The sequence below is a fragment of the Tetrao urogallus genome, assembly GCF_951394365.1.
Source record: "Tetrao urogallus genome assembly, chromosome: 20".
Lineage (NCBI taxonomy): Eukaryota > Metazoa > Chordata > Aves > Galliformes > Phasianidae > Tetrao > Tetrao urogallus.
In genome coordinates, this window is record NC_136833.1 from 413,486 (window position 1) to 429,796 (window position 16,311).

At 54.3% G+C, this 16,311-nt stretch overlaps 1 protein-coding gene across 1 annotated transcript in view; it reads right to left on the minus strand.

Annotated features, from left to right (window-relative positions):
- The window catches only part of STX1A (syntaxin 1A), a gene marked incomplete at both ends in the record, with an annotated part of 44,936 nt that overhangs the window by 16,507 nt on the left and 12,118 nt on the right, over nt 1–16,311 (minus strand). Inside the window, one exon of the mRNA XM_079545169.1 lies at nt 60–134. Within this exon, the coding sequence (XP_079401295.1) occupies nt 60–134 (75 nt within the window). The remainder of the gene's footprint in view (nt 1–59; nt 135–16,311) is intronic.

A 16,311-nucleotide genomic window follows, 5' to 3' on the forward strand; every position in this document is an offset into this window, starting at 1 on the left:
CAGGGACATCACCAGACCCCCCCCAGTGCCTTGCAGCAGCAGCACCAGTGTGTACTCACTCTTTAGCTTGGAGCGCACTTTGTTCGCTGTCTTTTTGATGTCTGACATGAGCTCTTCCAGCTCCTCCTTTGTTTCTGCAGAGAAAGAAAGAGCAAACATGAGTGTGCTGTGGACACTGCTCAGATCTGCTCACCCGTCCCACAGTGTGTGGGGCAGGAGCAGGCAGCACTGCTCCTTCCTGCTGAAAGACAAACACACTGCTGGCAGCGCTGCTTCCCACAGCGGAGAGAAAACGACTGCTGTACATCAAAGCCCTTCTGCACATCAAGTGCCGCAGTGCGGGCTGACTTCCCTACAGCCCTGCCTGGCTGGGCAGCCTTCTTCAGGACACATCTCCCCGGTGGACAGCCTGCTGCTCCTCAGCTTGCTCCCCCCCTGCTGAGCACTAGGACTCAGCCCAGCTGTGCCCTGGCTCCTCTTGCCACATGGCCACAGCACCTCTGACACCATCCAATTAGCAGCCACTTTGTGCACACTCACTGCTTTTGGCAAAAAACATAGAGGCTGCAGCAGCACAAGGCCAGAGAACACCCCCAGTCCCATGTCCCATATCTCAGAAATGGCTCTGGGGAGCACAGTAGCAGGGCTGTGTAACGCAGCCCTCACACTGCAGTGTGCAGGGGCACAGGAGGTGCAAACAAAAACAGGCAAGCAAGTTCCTTCCTCCTTGTATTCCTTCACATCCCTATGTGCTCACATGCAGACCCAGAGCACAGTACCAGCAGCTGCGGGCTCCTGCTGGGAGCAGAGCCCTGCTGAGCGCCCGGAGCCCCGCAGTGAGTCCCCGCCGTCACCAACGCCTTCTCCCAAGGATTGCAAAAGCTTTCTAGCAGTAATCCTCCTGGGCTGCCAGGGGTATTGACTTGGCTACAGAGAGAAGGAAACCAAAGTGTACGACACACTTCAGAGCAGTAAATCAGCTGCGAGCCCTGACTCACAGACAAGGTTTGGCACACGGCTATCTATCCTCTTTCCCACGTGCAAGCAGCAAAGTTAGGCAGTAAGGCTCCAAGCTCACCACTAACAACAGTGCCATCATTAGAACATCTCTAGATACCTTGCAGGACTTCTCCCTGCACTGCAGCACCTCCACACCACCACCAGTGCTTGGCAAACCCGATCAGAGCGGCGCCCCTCCATCTGCATTCCCAGGAACCAAGGTGCCGGTGGCAGAGGCCAGGCCTGCCGCCCATCAAAGCACGGCACGGGGAGCTCAGATGGCTCAGTGGCAGCCAGCTCTGGCTTCTATGCCCAGCTGCACAACACAGCAACCCGCATCCCAATACAGCACAAACCACCCGCCATTCCAATGTGACTTCTCAGCAATGCTGCCATCCTAACACTCCTTCTTGATTTTGATGAGATCAGGACTTACTTCACTGAATAGAACTCTGTTGAATAGTCTCTAGGCACATTAACTGAGTCATTTCGATGGCTGTTGTAGCTGCGATGCTGTATGCTTCCAGCTGGCAGTCACAGGCAGAATTAGAAAACCATGATGATGTGCTGGGGGAAGGTCACATCCTACTGACACTTGTACACATTTCAACTCAGTGCTAGGAGCTTCGGAGGGGCTGGGAAGACAAGGAAAGGAGCATCTGCGAGTACCTTCAGCCAGGCTGCCATGAACATGAGGAGAGCTGGGAGCTGTGTCTGTTCACATGGAAGCAGGAAAGCAAAGAGGACTCCACGGCCACATCCGGCTGCACAGTGGGAATGGGGAGAGAGCAGGAGGGAGATGCTGTTGGGAGGTGCGGAGGGCATCACAAGCAGAGACGGAGCAAAGTGGGACGTGGGTCATCCCAACTGCAGGTGGGAAAAACTGCCATTGCGAAGGTGATGATAGATGCTGAAAGGATAGGGAACAGATGCCCAACCTTTTGGCTTCCTGGGCTGCAAATAGTGAAGAGGAACCCGTATATGCAGGATGCTCCAAAAGTAATGCCTCCTATTTATTTCCATGGAAACTACAACCGATAAAATGAGCACAATAACACTATTTGATAGAGAAAATTCTCAGCTACAAAACACTAGTTTTCAACAGTCACCACCATTAGCTATGTATTTTCAGCAGCAAGGAGCAAGAGCCTGCAAGCTGTGCTGGCACAAAGCTGCACCAGTGGAGCTGACCCACTGCTGATATGCACCACCCATCCTTCACTGTGCTCACATGCACTGGTTGGTCTCCATCAGCATGCAACGAGCATCAATGAATGTCACTGGAGACATTCATTCTGCATGGAGAAGTTCAATGACACACTTCGCTCCATCCACCCTTCTGTGTCTGACACCGTTCTGTCAGACTGCCCGTCTCCTGCCAGCTGTCACACAGCAGCAGCACAAAATGGGGCACTGGTGAGAAGGTTCAACCCCTACTGCTGTGCCGCCAACATCTGACATTGTGGGCTGACACCATAAAATGGGAGGCATTACTTTCGAAGCAGCCTTCATAAAAGATATAGTTAATGTATACAAGTAACAAGAATTATTTTAAGTTTTATTTTAACTTTAATGTTTCTCAAAACATTAAAAAACAGTAGGGCAACAAGACCCATAAAACCAGGGTCTGACAGCAAGCCAGGCACTGATCTGCAGAGGGCATCCGCCTCCTGCCACCCAGCCCAGGCTGGCAATGGAAGCTCCAGCAATGCATGGCTCCCTGGCAGCAGGGAAATATATTCCCTCCTATTCCGCTTCCTTGCTGATTCCTGAGCTCCTGGAAGTACCCCCTATTTGACAGGGGAGGGGATGAAACAACCCACTGAACACTCCCATGTGGGCTGCTGCTACAGCCTGGCCTGGGCGCTGACACTCAACATCAGCAGGCAGCAGACTTCCCATCCCACTATGACAGGCAACTACCATCATGTCATCACTGCCACGATTCGATGTCAGCGCAAAATGTCCCCACGCCTCTACATGGGAGCAGAAGAGAGATGATGTGCGCAGGAAAGCTCTTACAGATCCCCTGGGGCTGAAGGTATCACCCTGACCACCGCCCGTCCTGTCCTGCAGTGAGAGCTCTGGATGAAGTGCAGCTGGTGCTGGGCAGAGCCTGCAGCCTGAGCGCCGTCCATCAGCTCCGCCAGCAGCTGTTGCCTGCCTGCTGGTTACATCCCAGCAGCACCCAACAATGGGGCTGAACTTTGCATGCAAGAAGCAATTTGATTTTATGACCAACCTGTGCGAAAGGTGGAGGAGACAGACAGACAGCCCAGTGCCTTGGTGCCTTTCCTCCTTCTGGGAGGAAGTGGCGGGATTTGATTTTCTTTCCAATTACTCAAAGGCAAAAGCAATAATTACACATCCCGAGTTACAGTGCAAACCAGCGAGCTTAGTTCTGCTTTCCTAGCAGTGAGACCCTTCTATAGCACGGCTTAAAGCAGCCAAGCTGCGGGCAGCTGGCATCCACTCATCCCAGCCCACGCAGGAGCCGCCTCCTCACGGGGCACCCAATGAAAACTGCAAGATTTGGGACAACCAACAGCTCTGACTGGCTGCTCCCATGGGCTGCGAACATGACATCCCACGAGCCCAAGTCCCCCCAGTGGGAGGCTGCGAGCTCCTCCCTGCCTGCAGGGCACTCAGCACCGTGTGGAGCTGATCAGACCCACTTACCAACGCCTTGCGGAACTGCACGAATTGTATTATCCTCCCTTAATTCTCTATTGATCGAATTCCACTTCAAGGAGTCCATTATTCTGCCAGAAGCAATGTCAAGTTAATCAGTCAATAAGAACTCAGCTCCTTCCCCTTCTTTTTCCAAAAGTGGATGCTGTGCCACCTTCTGAGCTCCCAAAGCCTCTCAGGTATTTGGATCTTAGTGGAAATCAACACTAAGGGCAGACAAACCACCTTACTCAGCTCTTTGCAAGCTTCCCTATTGATGCCTCCAGGTAGACTGGATCCAGTGTGGTCTATTTTGGGGGTCTGCTGCTTAAGAACCATCCAAACTCTTCTTGCAATGCAAGAATTCAATCATCATAAAGTAAATCACTTTTCCCAAGCACTCAAAAAAGGCATTTCCTTTACATTTCCATCCCTTCTGCATTGTTCTACTATTGTCATTGATTAATGTGCTGGAACCGCCGATCGTTATCTGCTCCCGCTGCAGGGCACTTCAGGCAGGCCGGCCATCCTTCAGGCTGCTTCACTGCCCTGTGCCCCTGCAGCACCAGGAGAATGCGTTCTCCTCCTCCTCAGCCAGGCAGGGATAAGCAGAGACAGCGGTAAGAAAATCTCCCCAAGTAGGAGTTATTGAAAAGCAGTAAGAAAAGAATGTGCGGAGGACCTGCAGTGTGCTTCAAATTTATTCCCTGTGTGTGTGATGTAAGTCATCTAGTCGTGACCACCTGCACTGAACCCACGGCATTTCATCCTGCTGGAGGCTCCCCATGAGAAAGAGCAAATGCCACCTATCACTGGAAAAACCTTCTCCTGGTGCTGGTGGGAAAAAACTACTTGAGCAAGTTTGAGCACCCGGAGTTTCAGCTGCAGGAGAGCTCTTCAAGAGCCTGTGACTCTCTTATAGAAGCAGATATGAAATGCAGTACCAAAAGGCACCTGCTGCAGAGCTCAGACATCTCTTCTGACCAATCCAGCCATTATTCTCAGAAAAAAAGTGGACTGCTTTGTATTTCTGAACACTCGCCCACAGCCCTGGCACAGACAAGGGGTCATGGCCACTCAGCAGGGCTGCAGATCCTCTGCCACTGCTCCCCCCATTCTGAACAGCAGCTGCACAGACACACGGTGCCCATCTGACCGCTGCCACTTGCACAAGACCTGCTGGTGCCATACCTGGCCAGACCCAGCAGCCGCTGCGACCTGCTGCTCTGCTGGGTCTCACAGCACACAGCTTTGAGCACGCTACGGCCAGACAAGTCCAGGGAGCTGTGCCCCATCCCCCTCCCACGGGCACGAGGCTGGGGACAAGACATGGCTCTGGCAGCACTGTACACATGGGAACACGGGCTGCACTGCGCAGTGGTATGCTTCAATAGGCAGCAGCACACGAGCAACAATGATAACGCATTTAATCAGCGGAGAGAAACAGGCACTACTTGTCAGGAGCAGCCCCGGACACTGAGCATCACTAAATGGCAGTAAGAAAGCAATGGGAAATGGCAGAACGGGGAAAAGGCTGCACCTCACAGGGCTCGGCACTGACTGCAGCACCTTTCCGCTGGGATGTGCCGTGAGGACAGCGCTGGGCTGCAGGACCCCCACACTGCCTGCCGTGCCTGGGACACACCGCAGTACAGCCAGCTCTCCCCAGCTCCAGGCGCTGGATTCCTTCCTCATTTGGAGTCACCCACGCCACAGAAGCTGAGCACTGAGCGAGGAGGGGTGGCAGCAGCACAGTGAGGTTACGTCCATCCCTGCTCTTCTCTCTGTTCTTCCCACCCTGCAGCTCCCAGCATGAAGGCTGCACGGTGACCACCACCTCCCCCTGGTCCCCCTGCTGCCCAGCAGCTCAGCACTGCCGGCCCTCCCTCCTCCCCAGCACAGAGACGTGCTGCCCAGCACGCTCACCCCACTCCTCCCCATGCTGTGTCACTGCCAGCGTCACTGCCGTGTCACCAGCCCCTGCCTCCCTGGTGCTCAGTAATTCGTCAGACCACAGCCCTGCTCTGTGCTTCCCGGCTCTGACACAATGTCACCATTGCCACCTCTGAGAGCCTCCAAGAGGGGACATGGCCAGCAGTCATCCTCGGGGGGGCAGAGGGTTTTCACCTCCAGTGGAGCTGAAGTAATGTTAATGGAACACATGCTTGCCCCCAGCAAAGTGAGGGCTGCAGCCCTGCCGCCCAAGGAGCACCAGGGAGAGGAGAATGGGGAACCCCAAAAGCGAAAGGGCCACAAAGACCACAAACCTGTGCAGCAACGCAGCAGCTCCACAGTAAACCCACAGCTCCAAACCTGACCCCTCTTTGCTCAGGGAAGGGAGCGGTAACTCTGCCTGAAATAAGAGTCCGTTCTGGGAACGGTGGGAGGAAGGGAAAAAAGCCCAATTGTCTGAGGACACATTTGATCTGTGCGGAAGTGATGGGGCAAACTGGATGGATGCAGGTCCAGCTACCAGCGCTCATCTGACCTTCTCAGCTTCTGCATAGTTAATGTTTCCGTTAACTCAGCTTGTGCCTCCTCCCCAGCACGGCTCATCTGCTCCTTCACACCCACAGACACCGCCAGCAGCACTGAGTGCTGTGCTGGGCTCCTCCTGGAGCTGCAGTCTGTCTCCCTTAATTACGGCTTCCCCAGCCTCTCCTTCTCCCCACACTGCAGCTCTCCCTCTGCTGCCACTCCATGCTCTGCGTTTCTCTTTGCCAAGATTTGCCTTCCCCACTCACAGCGCTGCTCATTCCTCGCTAATGGCTGCACACAGCAGCAGGCTCTGCCCCGCCAGCCTTCCCACCCCAGCACCAGCATCTCGCCTGGCCAAACAGTGCTACCTCTCTCATCGTTTGTGTGCAAGCATAAAAATCCCTTAAAAATCGAACCACCAAGCAAGAGCAAAGACACCTGCATATGGCAAGGTAGCTCAGCTACGGGTCCTTCTTCCCAAACCAGATTTGAATAAAAACATTTGCAACAAAGGTGAGGCAACGAGGAGAGCGCTGCTAATTACCATGCAGCAACAGGAACACAGCCCCAGCTGGGGGATCAGATCAGGAAGGAATGATGGACGGGTCCCACTCCTGGCTCTGACCTCCCACTGCCTTCTAAGGTGGAGCAGAGCTCCCCGCCAACCTCAGCCGCCCCGTGGCTCTGTAAAGAACTGTTTTTTATCGGGAGGTGACCCAGAAATGCCACAACTCTATTACTGGAGATGTTCAAACACGACACCAGGAGGCTCACTGTGAGCAGGAGGTTGGGCCGCTGACCTTCACACGTCCTTGCCAACCTCAGTCTCACTGCTCCTCACCTCCCCACGCTGCCGGCGCACCCCAGCACCAGGAACTTAGCAGGGCTGTGCAGCACTGCACTCAGCCAGGCTGCAGCAGCGAGAGCAGGAGCGGCACCGCCGGCCCCGCAGCACCACGCACAGCCAGCCTGGCACGGGTGAACCTGAGCAACGTTTGGCAAAAGGTTTCCCAGCACAACGCTGTTTGGAGCAGCAACCGCTGCTGTTGGTTCTGCCTTTCCACAGTGATTACAGACACAAGTGCCAGCAATAGAGCAGCTCCCTTTCTGGCACACGCAGTATCTGGGACAAACAGACTTCCTCTTATCATTAATTACTGCACATCCTACTAGACATAATAAGGAGCATGCGAAGTTTTAATAACTAATTAAATACGGCTGCCCAACCTTCTGGCTTGCCTGAGCCACAACGAGTGAAGTGGAACACCATTTAGGTTGCTCCAAAAGTAATGCCTCCTATTTATTTCCATGGAAATTACAACCAATGCAACGAGCACTGTAACTCTGCTTGATAGAGCAAATTCCCAGCTACAAACAGTATTTTTCAGCACAGTCACCACAGTTAGCTGTGCATTTTCACCATGGATGAACAGGAGCCTGAATGCTATGCCCATCAAAACCTGCACCAGCGGAGCAGATCCGCTGCTGGTGTCCCATTGCAGCACACACCACGCACCCCTCTCTGTGCTCACACCCACCGGTTGGTTTCCATCAGCATTCAACAAGCAGCAATGAATATCAGTGAATTCACTGCTCCCACACCAACAGGAGCATCTGAGCCGCACTGAGCTCACTTGGGCTGAATGCAGCTTCATGCAGCAAGAGAAGATGGAGTGGCATTTGCCACCTGGGCTCACTGTAGTCACATGGTGGGACGTGCAAACAGTTAAGCAGAACGTCCCTAAAGCCCAGAGGAAAATAAGGGAGATGAGGTTCTGCTCATGTTCTCCATGTCGTTTTCCTGCCCGGCTGCCTCCTGCAGCAGTACCAGCTATTCCAAGCTATTCTAAGCCCTCGCAGCACTCTCAAGGCACAGAATTAACTCCCAGATTGGGAGCTCCGGATTCCTTTTGGTCACAGTGAGATACGGAATCCATACATGGTGCTGTTACCCACTCCAAGCACAGCCTTTGCAAGAATCCAGATGGATGCCAAGAATAAGGCACTCCTTATAGCTGTAGCATTTTAAGAGCATTTTAACATGTCTTGCATAAAACTGCCCTAATTTCCGACTTGGGCTGCACATGCGATGGATGCATGAGTCACACACTGCATTCTTCAAAAACTCATCACGGGTTATGCTTCTACAGCAAACATGGCACTCAGGTGGCTCCAAACACCTGGAGATGAGAGTCATAGGACAGCTCAGGTTGAAGGACCCCAGGACCTCAGGCTGCCAACCACCATGGCGTGCTTCCAGGTTGTCTTCCATCAAAGAACAGAGTGGGATGCAAAGAAGTGGAGCAGGGATGGCACTGCTCCTTCCAAGCTCAGCACAAACCAAGCAGCCCTCCAGCACAGGAGGACACTGAGAGTCAGGTGCCCTTTGAAATGCCAGCCCTCCTTCTTCTGACATCTGAGCCATCAAAGGAGGGACCACTCCTTGTGTTAGAGATGCACAACTCAGTGGCTCAGGAGGAACTGCAGGCAGTAATAAGCAGTCAGTGCCTGAGCTGTTCCTCAGCTCTGCATCCACCCCATGTGCAGCCAAGTTCTGACCTGCTGGAGTCCACACCAGTTGACTAATTGTGTACCTCAGTGCTGATTAATCACATTTAACCCTTTGTGAGATTTTTTACCAGCAGGGTGCACTCACGAAATGACTCAATAAATGCATCTATCATCTACAGCTTCGTCTAATTAAGAAGGAAGATCTGCCAGGGGACAGCCGGCCTGAAATCAGCAGCCGCATCCCAGCTGCTCTGCATCTCCTTCCCTCACCCTCCCTTGCTGATTAACCACCACACCACGGGGCTTAGTTTTGACTCTTTTCCCTTGTATCCAACGCAGCTCTTTCATTTGCATTTTTGCTACTAATCTGATAACTCAATTAGGGAAATGCAGTTCTGCTCCACCTCTGTGGGGCCTGGAAGCTCATTAACAATACCACCAGACTGCAAGACGCTCAAAGCAGGCAACGCTGACGTTCAGAACAGCTCGAGATTGATGCTGCCTGCCTTCGGAAGGCGATTCTCTGCAGCAGCCCCAGACTCTCAGACAGACAGGACAGCTGGGGGCTCTAGGGGAGCACAGCCACCGAGGTGGGAGCTTGGGGGGCATACACTCTGTGCTCTGCTCAGTGCACCTTAGATCCCAGTGCTGTGCAGCTGCAGCCATCCTGCTTCAAATGACAATACTTTCTCCCCCATTTTCCTAGCAAATGCACGCTATTTTATTTTTTTAAATCAAACGTACTGGCAAATTGATGCTGACATTTCAGGTAGCATGTGTAGACTCTGCTGTTACAGACCCTGCGCACGGATGCTGGCACAGGACACGTGCACCTTGCTGCAGGGCTACCAGCTACAATGGGCAGCAAGCTGCTGGCTTTCAGCACGTACCTGCAGCCCCAAATCCTCTCCTTCCTGCTGTTTCTGCTGCAGCCATGCAGCTCATCCCCTCTTTGCTTCTCATATAAAGTAACCGCATCAGCATCTGTCAGCTGTGCACATTCCCCACTGCTTTTCCAATCCATTGCTATTTGCATTTTATTTTGCCAAAGGAATTCTCTTTCTGCTTAGTCTGAAGCTCAACTCATCGGGTTTCCTGGGTGGATGAGAAGTCCCCAGATAACCCTGTGCCCAACATCTCCCGGCCCCTCCGCACTGCTCTGATGTTCAGGGTCTGTCACATTCTGTGCACTCACGTCCAGAAACATCTTGCTCCCACACAAGTGCAGCCTTTCCACACACCATCCAGCTTCATTTGCTTATTATTACATGCAGAATTCGGACTGGCATTTTTAGGAGGCTTTGTTCCCCCACATCCTTTGTTTCCCACAAGCCCACACAGGGCTGTGATTTGGGGTCCCTGCCCATGTGCACTGGGCGTTACATAGCTGCCACGTGGGGCTCAGCCCTACTCCCTGCACCTACACCACCTGCTTGTCCAGAGCACAGACCACTCCTTTTGGAGCTGTTGGAGCAAAGGGAGACTGAAGCAGATCAGCTACTGATCACCATTGTGATCATTACAGCTGCTGTAAGCTCCATTCTGGCAGAAATCCACCAGCTGAGCAGAGAGATGGAAAACAGGTGAGAAAGGTGGGATGTCACCTCGCCATCACCCCCAGCAGTTCCACAGCATGCCCAGCTTTCTGCAGCTGCTCGAAGACAAGATCCCAAATGACCCCACAGCCAAGCCCTACGCACCATGACATCCAGGATAAGTGACAGTTTCTGCATCCCCCCAACAGCTGCCATCCCAAATGCAACTGCCATCTCTTGTGACGCAACCAGCGCTACTGGGGCACAGGCTGCCAGGCAGGTGGTGCATCACCATCTACAGAGGGGTTCAAGGAAACACCTTGTGGAACTGAGCGATGTGCTCAGCGGGCAATATGGCCAGTAGGTGGACAGCTGGACTGGATGATCTTAGAGGTCTTTTTCAGCCTCTAATTGTGTGATTCTGTGCATAAGAACCGATGACATACCCTAAGTCCCCACTGAATCAGAAGCACCACAAGCCTGCTCAGGAGAGTGAGCAGACATAGAGCCCAGTAATCCAGTACCCACAGGCACCAAGGGAAGGATTGGGGCACTGGGATGAAAAACCTCAACAAGTCCAAGTGTTGGCAATAGGGTTAGGTCAAAGCACCTCCCTCAAGACAACAGAAAACACAACCAAGCAAACTATGACCTGGGTGAAGGAAAAGGGATGAGCACAAGGGGAAACCTCACGGCAGCCTGCAGGTACACGAGGGGAGCTTACCAGCAGGAGGGGACTGGCTTCTTACACGGTGGGACTCTGCCCCACGGCCACCAGCCGGCACGGGCGCAGGGCTGAGCTCATGGCCCAGGAGATGCTCCCACAGGCAGGACAGCCTGCAGCACAGCTGCTTTGTCACCACTGATGCGAAATGACACCGCTGCAGAGCTCTGGCTGGGGGACAGTGAGGGGATCTGCACCCGGAGGCGGCGGGGCGGAACGCAGCGCACACGGCTGCCGAGCCGTGCCACGTGCTGGGAATTAAAGGCACACCAGGGCAAATGAAGGGAGGCTGCTAACCAAGGCCTGCACCTTAGTGAGCAAGCTGCAAACTCACTGCTAATCCCAAGCAGGTCGAGCTTTTACAAAGCTCACCCCTACCTGAGCCCTCTGGAGTTTTAGGTGAACCCCAAACACCCAGACAGACGATGCCCCTGCTGCACTTTGCAGCTGCACAGCACGGCACGCCTGCAGCTCTCACCACGTGATTTATGTGCTGAGAAGCTGCAACGAGCTCCTGCTCATACCTCCTCTTTGTCTTCTGTGGTCAGAAGCAGATTTCAAGGAGCTGCAACAGAATAAGCCGACTCTAAGCAAACTTGGCAGCTTGGATTTCCAGCACCCTCAGCGCCAAGAGAGGCAGTGGGGCAGAGCCCAGAGACACACACTGCAAAACCACCTGCAGTGTCTTTGTGGGCAGCCACCGCCGCTCCGAGGCCAGGGCAGAGAGGAAGGAGAGAGATGCTCCCTCTCGCTCTCCTAGCAGCCTGCACACCCTGCTCAGGTCGATGAACACCTGCGTGGTCACCCGCGTGCCTTGTGACACGGGCAGGGCGCCCAGCGGCACTGCGGAGCTCAGCAGAGGCAGCGTGAGGCAAACCGGGGCCGGTCGCTGCCAGAGCGCAGCTCCGCAGGGCTCCCAGCTAACAGCAAGCGGGCAGAACGTCCCCTGCGGCAATTATCCGCCCTCCCGGTGCTCGGCGCTCCCGAGTGCCGCCGTGCGACTGCAGAGCAGCCGCCCCTCCGCCGGGCAGCAGCCCCGGCCGCAGTCACGGCAGCAGCGGGAGCAAAGCAGCGCCGCGCTGGGACCGTAGGCGGGAGCGACGTGCTGCGGGTGGGCGGCGACGGAAGGCAACAAACGAACGGCATCTGGGGAGGAGGAAGGGAGGTCGGGGAGGTATTTTCTGCGTGAATATTTTCTCCCAAAACCGAGCGCTGAAAGATTTGGAACAACATCGCAACACTGCAGCAATTCAAGCAGATACACTTCAGCGCAGTATTAGCAGCTTTCCGGTAAACAAACAGGATTATTTTCCAAGTCTTCCTCTAAAAATAATTTATTTCTTTACCACGCCGTAGTTTTAGGCCACCCTTCTGCGTACGATTTCTGAGCACCGAATCAAACGTTCCTCTCCGAGCCGAGAGCACACATTCTGTCTGTGCTCATCGTTCTACTCGCATCGCCCCGCGGCCCCGCGCTCTCCGCCCCCCCCCCCGAACGTCCGGGCGCAGCGCAGCCGCCGCGCGCAGCGGGGTCAGGAGCGGCCCGGGGGCAGAGCGCCGGGGGGGAGCAGGGGGCAACGGGAGTCGCTCCTGGCCGACGCCGCATGGATTGCGCCGTCCGTGCCGTCACCCGGAGGGAGGGGAGCTGGGAGCCTCCTTACACTGCTTGGGAGCTGCCGGATCACCGAACAGTTCAGGTTGGGCTCCCACCGACGCGTCACCCGGCTTTCCCCCACGCCATGCACAGAAACGGAGCGCTTCTCCCAGTTATTGCAAGGGATGGAACCTTTCTTGCTGCCGGTGCATCAGAAGAAAATTGCTCTAAATGGCGATATGAGAATTCCTAGGGTTTCTCCACGCTTTCCAACCCCTTCAGCACTCCGATGTCCTTCTCCATCACCCTGCTCCCTCCTACACCACTTGCCTGAAATTTCCACTTCAATCCACAACTCCTTCTCATCTGAAACACAGCAGCTATTTCTCCAGCCACCCCATCCCAGATGGGTTTTCATCAGTAAATCCCCACCAGCTGTTTCCAATCCATCGTCCCACAGTACAGGATGCACACAGTTATAGCTCTGCAAAGCCAGTTCTTGTAACCCCCTGCAGGCTGTGGGTGACCGCAGGGTCCCCAGCCCCATCCTGCTGTCCCAGCTGTGGCCACAGCCTGTATTCCTGCTCTCGGCGTGCCTGGAAAGCTCAGGGCCCCCAGCCCTGCAATGTGCAGCAGTGCCCACGTAATCCCCGGTAACAGGATTTACAGCTTGCTCATCTCAGCCTCACTAAACTCATTTTGGCAAATAACGGATTATCCCTGTCTGTCAACACCAAGACAAAGGAGATTTAGTGAGAGAAAGCCGAGGTACAGCTGCTGAGCGTGTGCTGCTGCGTCTGGATGCTGTCTGCTGGAGGGATCACCTGCTGCCATCCCATCCCAACCCACGGCACGGCACGCTGTGGGATGCAGACCCACCCAGGGGCAGCTCTGCAAAGGCCACACACACATCTTCCAAAAGGACCACTGTTTGGTCTAAATTAAGCCCAAAATAATCACAGAGCAGACAATTGGTTTTGGTTTGTTGGTTGTTTGTTTTTTGTTGTTGTTGTTTTTGTTTCTTTTTTTTATGTTGCCAATGAATCAGACTGCAGTTAATTGCTATTTACTCTGCGTTCACTCAGTGTGGCAGATCACCCAGCAGCACTCAGGATGATGGAGCAGAAAACGGAGACCACAAACCTGGGCATGTAAGGGGCTGCATGCTGAAGGAGAATCTGAGCTGGTCCAGCACATGGCACACCACTGGGACAGAAGCAAAGCACAGCTGCATGGGGAAAGGGGAAACTGGCACACCACAGAAAGCTGCAGGAGCTGAGGGCTGAGCGCACGGACATCCAGGTAAAACAGGGATACAGCTCTGCTACGGCAAACAGCTCCACGGGGCAAGAGCAGCCCCCAGCCATTGGGGGGGGCAGGAGGCAGGGGATGGGGAAGGGCAGAGATTGTGTAAAGTCCTCCCAGAATGAACAGACTGCTGCATGGAACCGACAGGATGAAGCCAGAAGGGCAAAGAGCTATTTAAGCTAAATATATTTGTTCTTGCAATGACGTCGGTATTTAAATTGATCATAAATAGACTCAGGCTGGAAATGAGAAGATGCATCCTGACCACTGGAGGTTAAGTCCTGGAGCGGCCCTTCAACAGGAATTACTGGGACAAGAAACAAAACTACTTCAAGCTGGAGTTGGAGAAACACAGGAATGCACAAAAGGTGATGGAAAGCATCTCGGTGTGAGACAGAGGCGTGATGCAGCGAGCCAGGAGCAGCCCTGGGCACAGCCCTGTCCATCCTCAGCACATGGCGGGCGCTCACGGCGTGGCACAACGCTGGGCTGCGCCTGTGCTCTGCCCCAATGCTTGGAGAGCAGGCTGCCAGCTGTAACACACTGCCAAAGGACCTGGCGAGCAGCAAGGTTACCGCCAGTGAAAGCACACGGACCCCTCAGAGGCTCAGCGCACGGCCAGCGCTGAGCATTGAGATGACCCAAAATCGCCTTCTTAGCAGCAGACAGCTTTGCTTCCACATGTCACACACAGCCCAGCAGCTACGATTTGCCTCCTCGACCACCTGGAATAGCTCTCTGCCATCAGATGTTCTGTTAGGAACATGAGACCTCTCCCCAGATAACTCGCACCTCCTGCAGCACAAAGCTGTGCAAAGACCTGGGAGCTGCACCAGAGGAAATTCTGCCTCACTGCAGAGCAATAAGGGACCCACTGCGAGGTTTGAGATATCTGTTGGGTCTTCTGAAGCCTGCAGAGAGGGGCTGAGCTGACAGGCTGAAAGACACGACTTCAGATTGAAGATTTATATTCCCGGAGGCAACTCATTCACCAAACAGCATCTCTTATATAACTCAGCACCAAGGAACCACGGGCATGGAAGCGGGGAGGAAAGCTGTGTGCCGAGAAGATGAATGGCACAGAAGTCCCTCCCGACAGCTCCAGCAAAACATCATTTAATCCCTCTCCGAGAGGTGTCTTAACATTCAAAGCCACCCCTTCTGGGAACCAGCCCAGCCCAAGCACCACAGGCTAATGGCCTGCTTCAAGCACCACGAGGGGCAGCAGACGCAGCAGCTTACCAGGAAGGATTTTAAGAACAGATCTAGCAGGAATTTATTCGACCCAGAGGAGCAGCAGCAGCCCCTCTGTGCAGGCACACAGCCCCAGTGCCCACGCCTGCAGGTGGAGCTGCAGCAGGCGCAGAGCTGCTCAGCAGGAAGGTGCTGCTGTCCCCCCACCTCACTGGCACGATGGCAAAGTGAGGCAGATGCCCACCCACAGGGCACCAAAATAAGCACAGGCGGCAGCGGCACACAGATCCGAGAACAGTCTGTGCAGCCAGAAGAGACCAGGGGAGGGAGGAGAGGAGTGCGATGACACGAGTGCAGCCTGGCACCACGCAGGCAGGCACAGCTGGTGTCACACTGAGCCCTGACCCCTCCACTTCACAGGGGCAGTACCTGTGCCTGCCTGAGCACGGCCATCCACAAGGCAGGCTCCGGCAGGACTGTTCCTGCAAAGCCTCTCCTCTGTTAGATGCCCTGAGAACAACTCAGCCACTGTGCATCCATCCATCCATCCATCCTCTTGGTGCTCCAGCAGCATCTCTAACCACTGCTGATCTGTTTCCCAGTTTAACAGCCCCGCTCTGCTCCCACTTCCGAAGCCCTGCCCCAAGGCTGCGCAGCTCCAGCATGTGCTTCCCTGTGCTGCTCCGCACCTCCTCGTGCAGGAGCTAAACCACACACCGAGCCAGGCAGCACCACCAGCAGCACAGCTGCCTCCAGACAGCAATTACAAGTCTGTATCCTTTTTTTTCTGAAACTCAGAGGAATCACTTCCCCCCACCTTTGCAATGGAGGTCTTACAAGACGCTGAAGCACTGAGGCAATGCTCCCGAGGGTTCAACTCCTAAAATACCAACCAAAATGCAGGGCTGAGCTCCAGCTCTTTTTGATCTGCCGCTGCCTCTTGGTTTGCTACCTACCACTGAGCACCTGGCCAACCCCACTGCACCTTCTCCATGTGCGACAGTGTTACAAAACATGGATTACTTAACAATGCAGAGGCTCCTCTGCGATGCCCAAATGGTTTCTGGCATCATAAGCTGAATTTTCTGCAACACCAAGACAAGGTAATTCTGTAAAACAAAACCAGAAGCACTCCCAATGTTCCTGCTTCTAGAAGTCATACCAATGTCACAGTATCTCGTTCGCTACAGATCTCAGACTTTTAAATAGATCATACTTCGAGGCCATGAGTGCCCTTTGCAGCTGGAGCGGTGGCTCAGCACTGAGCAGGCTGCTGCATGCTGTGTGTGCCCGGCAGC